Below are 10,888 nucleotides of genomic sequence, written 5' to 3'. Positions count from 1 at the left end.
CAACACAAATATATAAACATTCATAAATCAAGATACATTTACTGGAGAAGCAAAATGACTGAAGAGATATTAAGTCTTGTTTCTGAAAAATGTATTAAATTGAAGTGAGTTTGTGCTTAAAACAAGAAAAAATATCTGCCAATGGAGTCAGAAAAAACATCTTAATTTAAAAGGAAAACAAGATTATTTCTTGTTTTTAACACAAACTCACTTCATTTTCATCAACTTCTCTTCTGATCTTCCGTCATTTTGCTTCTTTAAATGTATCTTGATTTAAGAATGTTTATTTGTGCTGGAAAACAAGTCAGAAACACTGATGCTTTTTGCAGTGCGGTTTCAATCCTCCAAGCATTAAAGCCGATGAGAATAGAAAGTTCTGACATGTTTGTTCACCATCATTGAGTTGTTTACGGCACATTTAAACCAATTTTCCAAATCACACACTGTCATTAACCGGGTTGTTTCTTGAAACTCAGACAGCTTCATCAACACGCCAGCGGGAAACATCCAGATCCACTGGGATGAAATCAGGAGAAATGAAGCTGTTTCTGAGTTTCCTTCTGTCGTTCTTATAACGGTACGGTAAGGCTTTTAAAGAGGGTACAATCGACATCAAGTACAACATTAGCCCTTATTAAGACTGACAAACAAAACATGAATAAAATCATCACTGAGCAAAAACATGATGGTGTGTTTGTTCTGCACTCGTGACACTCAATCTCTATCATCATATTCTTACAACTGGATCTCTATCATCCCTCATATTTGATAATGAGGTTTATTTCCATAAAGGATCAATGTTGTGAAAGCATCACAACACCCGAAGATTACACACATCTGCTTTGCAGATGAACTCAAGAGTTAGGGCAGAGTTAAAGGAAAAGTTCACACAAAAACACTTGTGAAAATATTAAAGGAGGAATTTGACTGGAAAGATGGGATTTTAATGGAACTTGTCTGTAAAAAACGAGTTGCATTTTCCCAAAAACTTTTGATTTTGGGAGCACGGAAATACAGATGTCCGATTCCTGGAGCTTTAATTCATCCTTTATGCTGAGAAATACACTGAGAGATCAGGTTCAGGTCAGATCATTTACATCACATCATTCATTTACATACACTTACGACACAAAACTGGCTGACAATCGGCGATCTTTCCCTTTAACTCAATCATTCCCTATGCAAACATGGTATAGATTTACAGGAGACTTAGAGACCCATGGGACAGTGTTATGGTACATTTGAGACTTTTGGGGGTCAGTTTATATTTGAGGTAAACTAAACTACCGGTCAAAAGTTTTGCTAATCTTTCTGAAAGAGTCTCTTCTGCTCACAAAGGCTGCATTTGTTTGATCAAAAATACAGTAAAAACAGTGAAATATTATTAGGATGTAAAACAATGTAAAATTATTTCTGAATGATCATGTGAGACTGAAGACTGGAGTAATGATGCAGAAAATACAGCTTTGATCACAGGAATAAATTACACTTATTGACAAAAAACAGCTGTTCCCTTTCAGTCAGTCACGGTCTACGTTACGTCAGAACGTCTGACGAATGGGGTCTCGCCGAGAGCCAATCACCTTCGAGATGTAAAAAAACGAGCCAATGGTATGCAAAGTACCTCGGTCTGAGGAATTTGCATCGCAAGCCCCGCCCAGCTGTGTGTGTGTATAAGGAGCAGCGCATGCATACTCGCATTCATGCTGTCGCTTCGGAGCGAGTGGTAAATATAACATGGTAAATCATGATAAACTATGGTAAAAACAATGTTACAATCATAGTAAATCATACTAGAAAGCGGTAAATCATGGAAAATCATGCTAGAAACATGGTAAATCAAGGTAAATCGTGCTAGAATGTGGTAAATCATACTAGATACTTTAATTATATATCAAAAAGCAGTTAAAGCTGCCAAATCTGACTACTTTTCTGAGATAATTTCCAAAAGCACAAATAGTCCCAGGACTTTATTTAATATCTTGAATTCTGTTTTTAATCCAAATGGCACTATTTATTTTGTGTAAAGACTTTTTAAGATTTTTTGAGGATAAAATAGATGGATTATTCCTTGTACTGATGACCCTGTAGATCTTTTGATTCCCACTAGGTTTTTTAATTCATTTGAGCCGATTACTTTGTTGGGTTTAATGGATTCAATTCCTAAGCTTAAGCCCACTACCTCTGCTCTTGATATTGTTCCTACAAAATTTTTTAAATTGGTACTTGATAGTGTTGGGGAAAGGATTCTGGCAATTATAAATAAGAGCCTTCTTTCTGGGTTTCATCTTTCTGCAAACATGCTATGGTGAAACCTTTGTTGAAAAAGCCAAATTTGGACACAATTGTCTTATTGCATTTTAGGCCAATTTCAAAGTTACCTTTCAATACATTTGCATGCATGTAGAGCCTGTGTCCTCCCTTAAACGCTCTTCAAGTAGCCAGTAAGTAGGACCTGCTTGGTGTCATTCGCTTGCTGCGCCATTCCACTCACGGACTGGATGCATGTGTTGATTTCCTCAGGTGAGTTCCAGAGTTCTGAACCCTGGGTTCCTCCAGCACTGTTGATGTCTACACCTGTGTGCTGCCCAGTTGCCCTTGTGTTGGACTAGGTGCCTCCATGTGTTGCGATTCCCCTGCTGGGCAATCCCACGTGTGTATTTCCACGGTATGTCTCCTCCGGTAGCATGTGTCTTTCCCTTGACAAGACCACTCTTGCCTCTCTGAGGTTAAATATATTCCACCCTCTGGCTGGGTTACCTCAGAGATCTTCCATATGTATTCTGCTAAGGCAGTTCATGTGTGTAAATTCAGTCCTCCCTATGGGTAGGCAGCGTACTTGCATTTTCCTGATGGAATTTGCTACCCAGTGTATCTTGGTAACTCTGGCGTTAATTTTAGCCCTGGGTTAGGGAGCTGTGGCTTGCGCCAGGCACTGGAACACCGCCATTGTTGCATTTGGATATTTCCCCATTCGTCAGACGTTCTGACATAACGTAGAACGTGATTGACTAAAAGGGAACGTCTCGGTTACTTATGTAACCCTCGTACCCTGAGTTACGTTACGTCCCCTTGCCACAACGACTGTACTGCTGAACTTCTCCTCAGCGAAGAATGCGTGAATGCGAGTATGCATGCGCTGCTCCTTATATACACACACAGTGGGGCGGGGCTTGTGATGGAAATTCCACATACCGAGGTACTTTGCATACTATTAGCTTGTTTTTTGCAACTCGAAGGTGATTGGCTCTCGGGCGAGACCCCATTCGTCAGTCCCTCCTTCAGGGAACAAGGGTTACATATGTAACCGAGATGTTTTACATTGGAATAATATTTCACAATTTTTAGGGATGCACCGATATAAAATTTTTGGCCAATACCGATAACAATAATTCTTTATATTTGAAAGCCGATAACCGATATATTGGCAAATAAATCTAAATCCAAATTTGTATATAATTTTTGAGACCATGATTACGAGAACAAAAGTCCCACCATAATGTTCTCATTATAATTTTATGTAGCATATATGACAGACTTGGGCAGACTTGGACTCAGGCGAGTCTCAAACGGGTCTGCTAAAGGTCTCAGGCGAATCTCTGGCGAGTCTTAGGAGAGTCTGCCGAAGGTCTCAGGCAAGTCTCAGGTGAGTCTCAGGCGAGTCTTAGGAGAGTCTGCTGAAGGTCTCAGGTTAGTCTCAGGCGGGTCTCAGGCGAGTCTCAGGTGGGTCTGCTGCAGGTTTCAGGCGGATCTGCTAAAGGTAACAGGCGAGTCTTAGGCAAGTCTTATGCTTGCTGTACACCTAAAGACTTTGAAAAGATTTAGAAAAGACTTTATACTATTATCAGCTCACATCTAAAGACTTGGTTTCACAGTTTTTAGTCTCAGACTAAAGACTTGCGATAATATCAAACATGTTTGATATGAAAGGCTAGAGAAAGACTGGCATAAATCGGGTCGCCGACTGCAGATCATCACCTCACATTTAACGATCGAGACGACGGGAGCGCGCTGAGACTCCAGCAAGATTCCTAAAGACTGCCGGTCTTTAGTCTGGGACTGTGAAAATCCTTTGGTGTACGCCCGGCATTAGGCGAGTCTGCTGAAGGTCTCAGGCGGGTTTCAGGCGAGTCTCAGGTGAGTCTCAGGTGAGTCTCAGGCGGGTCTGCTAAAGGTCTCAGGCGAGTCTTAGGGGAGTCTGCCAAAGGTCTCAGGCGAGTCTCAGGTGAGTCTCAGGCGGGTCTCAGGCGGGTCTCAGGCGAGTCTCAGGCTGGTCTCAGGCGGTTTTCAGGCGAGTCTCAGATGGGTCTGCTAAAGGTCTCAGGCGAGTCTCAGGCGAGTCTCAGGTGGCGAGTAAAGGTCTCACGCGAGTCTCAGCGAGTCTCAGGTGGGTCTCAGGCGGGTCTCAGGCGAGTTTCAGATGGGTCTGCTAAAGGTCTCAGGCGAGTCTTAGGCGAGTCTGCCGAAGGTCTCAGCGAGTCTCAGGCGGGTCTCAGGCGTGTCTCAGGTGAATCTGCCGAAGGTCTCAGGTGAGTCTCAGGCGGGTCTCAGGCGGGTCTCGGGCGAGTCTCAGGCGAGTCTCAGGCGAGTCTGCCGCCCGCCGCCGGGTTCTGCCCGCACCAGTACAGCTTCTCCTCCTCACGCTTCTTCCTCCACTGGCACAGAAGCAACATGCGGAAGGTCTTCTGGAAGGTTTTGTTGCAGAGTGCGTAACACATGGGGTTGACGGTGCTGTTGACGTAACACAGCCAGTATCCCAGATGCCAGAGCGAGAGCGGGATGCAGTCGGAGCAGAAGGTGGACACCAGAACCATGATGTTATACGGCGTCCAGGTGAGGATGAAGGCCAGCAAGATGGCACTCAGAGTCTGCGCCGCCTTCTTCTCTTTGATCAGCACCATCCTCTTCCTCTTGGTGATCTGGCTTTTTAGCGTGCCGTCGATGGGTTTGGAGGAAGACGAGGAGGACGGGGCGTTCACGGATTCGGCGGATGAGAATGACGAGGGTTTTGCGTCTCCGTTGGTGTTCTTTAGTGGAACGGTTGGTTTGAACTTGTAGGAGACGCACTTCTTGGTCCGTGTACCCTAGTAAAAAAAAGTATACTTTATTGTATTTTAAATATATTCCCTTTTTCAATAGTACATTGCAAATATACTAACACTTTTTTTTACTATCTTTAAATACACTCACCTAAAGGATAATTAGGAACACCTGTTCAATTTCTCATTAATGCGATTATCTAATCAATCAATCACACGGCAGTTGCTTCAATGCATTTAGGGGTGTGGTCCTGGTCAAGACAATCTCCTGAACTCCAAACTGAATGTCAGAATGGGAAAGAAAGGTGATTTAAGCAATTTTGAGCGTGGCATGGTTGTTGGTGCCAGACGGGCCGGTTTGAGTATTTCACAATCTGCTCAGTTACTGGGATTTTCACGCACAACCATTTCTAGGGTTTACAAAGAATGGTGTGAAAAGGGAAAAACATCCAGTATGCGACAGTCCTGTGGGCGAAAATGCCTTGTTGATGCTAGAGGTCAGAGGAGAATGGGCCAACTGATTCAAGCTGATAGAAGAGCAACTTTGACTGAAATAACCACTCGTTACAACCGAGGTATGCAGCAAAGCATTTGTGAAGCCACAACACACACAACCTTGAGGCGGATGGTCTACAACAGCAGAAGACCCCACCGGGTACCACTCATCTCCACTACAAATAGGAAAAAGAGGCTATAATTTGCAAGAGCTCACCAAAATTGGACAGTTGAAGACTGGAAAAATGCTGCCTGGTCTGATGAGTCTCGATTTCTGTTGAGACATTCAGATGGTAGAGTCAGAATTTGGCGTAAACAGAATGAGAACATGGATCCATCATGCCTTGTTACCACTGTGCAGGCTGGTGGTGGTGGTGTAATGGTGTGGGGGATGTTTTCTCGGCACACTTTAGGCCCCTTAGTGCCAATTGGGCATCGTTTAAATGCCACAGGCTACCTGAGCATTGTTTCTGACCATGTCCATCCCTTTATGGCCATGTACCCATCCTCTGCAGGATAATGCACCATGTCACAAAGCTCGAATCATTTCAGATTGGTTTCTTGAACATGACAATGAGTTCACTGTACTAAAATGGCCCCCACAGTCCCCAGATCTCAACCCAATAGAGAATCTTTGGGATGTGGTGGAACGGGAGCTTCGTGCCCTGGATGTGCATCCCACAAATCTCCATCAACTGCAAGATGCTATCCTATCAATATGGGCCAACATTTCTAAAGAATGCTTTCAGCACCTTGTTGAATCAATGCCACGTAGAATTAAGGCAGTTCTGAAGGCGAAAGGGGGTCAGACACAGTATTAGTATGGTGTTCCTAATAATCCTTTAGGTGAGTGTATATTAATAGTATATTAGCATCATGCTTTTACCTATTTTCACAATACAACTTTTAACACACTTTAAAATAATTGTACTTTAATATATTTTCTAAAAATTATTGAAAAGTGTATTTATTTGCACTTTATTTATTTATATATTGAAAAAATATATATAAATCTATTTATTTGAAAAATATATTTTAGGTATATTTTTAACTGTGTGCTGAAAATGTTATAGTATACAATAGTATATTGTACAAAGTATAGCTAAGTATTATTTGTTTATTAATGTGCATTTGCTATTGAAGACAGTGTGCAATTTGTAGTATTTGGAATAAGCCAAAGGTATTACTGAGCATATACTTTTTACTCAAATATAATACACTTATGGTATATGGCTTGTATGTTTCAAAGACACTCGCAATGAATTTGTAATGTACTATTAACACATATAAAGTACACTTTAATATCTCTAATCAAGCATGTAATTAGTCCCGACACAGGCATATACTAAGTATACTTGACTTTGTTCCAATTTAGCACACAAAAGTACACTAAATACACTTAAAGTTATGCTTTACTACAATTTAATTACAGAACAACTAAAATATACATTGTACAAAATTAGTTGTCCCAAAATAGCACACTTCAAGTTATAGGTGCAGTATGTAACATCTAGTGGTGAGGTTGTGAATTGCACCAAACAGAAGTTACGGTGGCCGACAGGAAGTGATGTCGTCGTCTGAGACAGCAGAGAGTAGCCAGTTAAAGAATGAGGTTTCTTTACAAAGATAAATTAAGAAATTAGGTTAACTTGATTATTCAATAAAACAATGTTATTGCGAATATTATTGTGAGTTGTTCATCATTGTGTCAGTGCTTTATTCGCTGACTTTAGCAGCTTCTTTACATGAAGAACAACATAGTGACGAAGCGCGTTCAGGGCCACAGTAGAAACATGTCGATGTTAGCGGACCCGCGGTGTGTGTAGACAGAAATGGCTCATTCTGTGGTAATAAAAACATAACGCTTCATTATGTAAGGTCTTTATACACCACTGAAAACATAGTTATGCATATGATATTGCAATTCTCTCAACAGATCCTCCTAAATATTACACAATGCACCTTTGAATAATCATGAACACACTTGAAGTGTACTGAATTATTCTAGCTGCAAGTATACTTAGCATATTTTTCTTCACCAGGGTAGGACTCGTTCTGAAGTAGTTCTGCTCGTCGGCTTTGCGTTTGCACGCCTGGAAGACGCCGGGAGACGTCGATCGCTCCTCGTCCTCGGAGGAAGCGTAGCTGTTGAACTCCGCCGGTTTAGGAGTCGAGTTTTGAATGCTTTCACTCGTATGCTTGCAGCCGAAACACGAGCGGACGGTTTGAGTCTCGGCGCTGGAGTTCGGCGAAGAGTTTACGCCTTGAAGCTCGGCGAGATCTTTAGTGCGTCTCTCAGTTTCCTTATATATCCGACAGTATAGGATAGTCATGACGGATACAGGAAAATAAAAAGCGGCTATCGCCGTCCCGAAAGTTATCACAGGCTCGGAGAAGAACTGGATCTGACACTGTCGTTCAGGAACCGTACGTTTTCCCACAAAATACTGCCAACAGAGGATCGGTGGCGCCCAGAGAACGAAAGACACGAGCCAAGCTAATCCGATCATAATGGCCGCTCGCTTGGGCGTGCGTTTGGCTCGATACGTCAGCGGCCTGGTTATAGAGAAGTAGCGATCGAAGCTAATAACCAGTAGGTTCATCACAGAGGCGTTACTAGCCACATAATCCAACGCTAGCCATAAATCACAGGCTAGGCTTCCGAGAGCCCAGTAGCCCATGAGGATATATGAGGTGTACAGGTTCATGGAGAACACGCCGATGATGAGGTCCGCGAAGGCTAGGCTAAGCAGGTAATAGTTGTTGACCGTCTTCAACTGGCTGTTCACCTTGAAGGACAGCATCACTAGAACGTTCCCGATGATGGTCACGAGGCTCACCACGGCAGAGACGCTAGCAATCGTCACCACTTCCCATAGACTGTGTGTGAACAGGACATCTGAGACGTTAGCGCTGATGTTCATGATGATCGCAGCGGCTCGGTTCTTCATTCACACGTGGTTCGGCACGTCCATCTCCTGCACAAACACAAACCGAAAAGTGACTTCAGATGAGAAGTGTACATCCAGGTGTGGGCCGGATCTGGGATGACACTATGTTGCTGTCTGGGGATGTTTAATATAAGGCTATTATCGTTAACTTAAACTACTGAAAAGATTTTTGATAAGTGAAATACAGCTGAAATAAAAGAAAATATAAGATAAAACAAGTTAAACTAAACAAAAATTAGAAATGTCTTACTAAATTGTCTAACTGGACATAAATAAAAACTGAAACTGAATAAAAAATAAAATAAACCCAAATAGTCTTAATGTTTTTGTTAATTGACTTGCACCTGAAAAAATATATATAAATATTGCATGAAAAACACATTTGGAATGTTGCAATTAAAATTTGTTCAAGTTGTAGCAATAAAATATCGAGCTGGAAGCAAATTAAAAAATAAAACTGAAAATAAAATAAAAATAAAAAATAAAATAAATGGAATGTACATTTGGTCCAGGGTTATATTATCATTATTAAAACAAAACATTTTTGTTAAGTGAAATACAGCTAAAATAAAGAAATAAATAAATATTATTTATAAAAATAAATTACTAAATGAAATAAAAAATGTTGCATTACAATTTCTAACTGGAAATAAATAAAAACTGAAAACTTTAATTGAAATAAAGCTGAAACAAAACAAAACAAAACATTAGATAAAAAAAACTTAAAGTAAACATAAATTAGAAATGTTGCACTAAAATCTCTAACTGGAAATAAATTAAAAACTAAAACTGAAAATGGAATAAAAATAAAATAAACCTAAATAGTCTATGCCTTTAATCCAGGGTTATTATCCTTAACCAAAACTATAAAGTATTTCTGTTAATGGAAATAAAATAAAATACTAGATGAAAAAAAAACCTGCAAAGCACTAAAATATCTAACTGTAAATACATTAAAATAAATAAAAAACAAAAAAATGTCAAAACCCCATAAAAATACAAAGAATTAAGTTGAAAGTAAAATGAAAACTAAATATATAAAAATAAATGCTAATTCAAAATATGAATAAAAACTATAATAGTATAAAAATGATACTAAAACAACTCCTTGGAAACTATCATGTATTTTTTAGAAAATTGTCAGAAACAATATCTGAATATGATATCAAGAGATTGTGTTTGTTAGAAACCTTCATGTACATCTAAAAGTAACTGAATTCTCTAAAAGTGCTTGAATCAACCGAAATGTTTTTAAAGAAGTTTATTACAGTATTTGAAGATTCATTAATTTAGTTCATAAATCATAGAATATCATCATAATTATCCAATAAAATAGATGTTGAGAGCTTCTAAGATTAAACATTGAGCTAATTAATATAGCTCATTATATCATTCCATTGAAATCCCATTTGAAACAAGCATATCTAATGTCTGATGGTTCATTGATCACAGCTGATGGTGTGTGTGTGTGTGTGTGTGTGTGTGTGTGTGTGTGTGTGTGTGTGTGTGTGTGTGTGTGTGTGTGTGTGTGTGTGTGTGTGTGTGTGTGTGTGTGTGTGTGTGTGTGTGTGTGTGTGTGTGTGGCGTCTCCAGACGGTAGAAGTGAGATTTAAGACTGAAGCAGTTCCTAATAAAACCTCATAGAGATCTGAAGTCTGAAGACACATCATGATTTAAGAATGTTTAGATATTTGTGCAGGAAAACAAGACAGAAACACTGAGGAAGAACATCATTTAGCAGTAAATACAGCATCTAACAGCTGTAACCAAACCACCATAACCAGCAAAACTCCACCTGAACCACTGCAGGAAATCAAGGGATTTTATGGTACTACATTATATTTACGCATTAGTTATAACAATTTATGCATAGACCTGACCATAGACCATAGAATTATGGTAAATCTTGAATGCAGAGCAACAGAATGAAGATTGATCTCTTTTCAAACACAACGCTTGGCAGATTATTGCCAAGTGAATTTTTTTTTTAAGTTACAGAATTGTAGGTGTATTATTATGAAAAATGCACAAAAATACTGTTTTCAATTTTTATATGAAAACACGTTTTACTCTAAAACTGCAAGAAAATCAAAGCCATAAATCTACACAAGTTGTGTTGTGAATGTGAGCTGATATCTCAGTAAGAGAGCGTTCAGTGAGATGTTGTTCGGCTGCAGTTCCAAACGCTTCCACTAGAGGAACTTCGTCTCATTCATTTCTCCTTCGTCACTCCTGACCGCGAGCAGAACAAGTGTGAATATTGTGTTCAGGACCATTTAACCTTTTCGAATCATGTACAGGATTTTTTTGTGTGTTCACACAGCAAGTGCAAAAACCTTCAACAAGTTTCGTAGCATTCCGATTAAATAAAAATATATATATTTTTAAAAACGTAAAATGTTT

The 10,888-nt window shown here is 39.8% G+C and overlaps 1 protein-coding gene across 1 annotated transcript; it reads right to left on the bottom strand.

The window, feature by feature from the left end:
- Positions 1 to 4,392: 4,392 nt before the first annotated feature.
- On the bottom strand, positions 4,393 to 8,485 carry chrm5a (cholinergic receptor, muscarinic 5a). The gene is made up of 2 exons (XM_077221681.1): positions 7,574 to 8,485; positions 4,393 to 5,084 (listed from the first exon to the last, which is right to left on the bottom strand). The coding sequence occupies exons 1-2, from the start codon at positions 8,483 to 8,485 to the stop codon at positions 4,581 to 4,583; spliced, it is 1,416 nt and encodes a 471-aa protein (XP_077077796.1). The 3' UTR covers positions 4,393 to 4,580.
- Between the last annotated feature and the right edge of the window lie 2,403 nt (positions 8,486 to 10,888).

Source organism: Siphateles boraxobius, unplaced genomic scaffold (genome assembly GCF_051911475.1).
Source record: "Siphateles boraxobius isolate OS27281-9 unplaced genomic scaffold, OSU_SipBor_1 85, whole genome shotgun sequence".
In the NCBI taxonomy this organism is placed as follows: Eukaryota; Metazoa; Chordata; class Actinopteri; order Cypriniformes; family Leuciscidae; genus Siphateles; species Siphateles boraxobius.
Note: the sequence above shows the minus strand (reverse complement) of the source record. Positions and strands in the feature narration are given on the sequence as shown.

Excerpts from the sequence above, each read along its gene's own strand:
- chrm5a (XM_077221681.1), bottom strand. The coding sequence starts at position 8,485 with ATGAAGAACCGAGCCGCTGCGATCATCATGAACATCAGCGCTAACGTC. Across the intron at positions 5,085-7,573 it reads TCAGAACGAGTCCTACCCTG|GGTACACGGACCAAGAAGTG; the intron begins GTGAAGAAAAAT and ends TTTTTTTACTAG.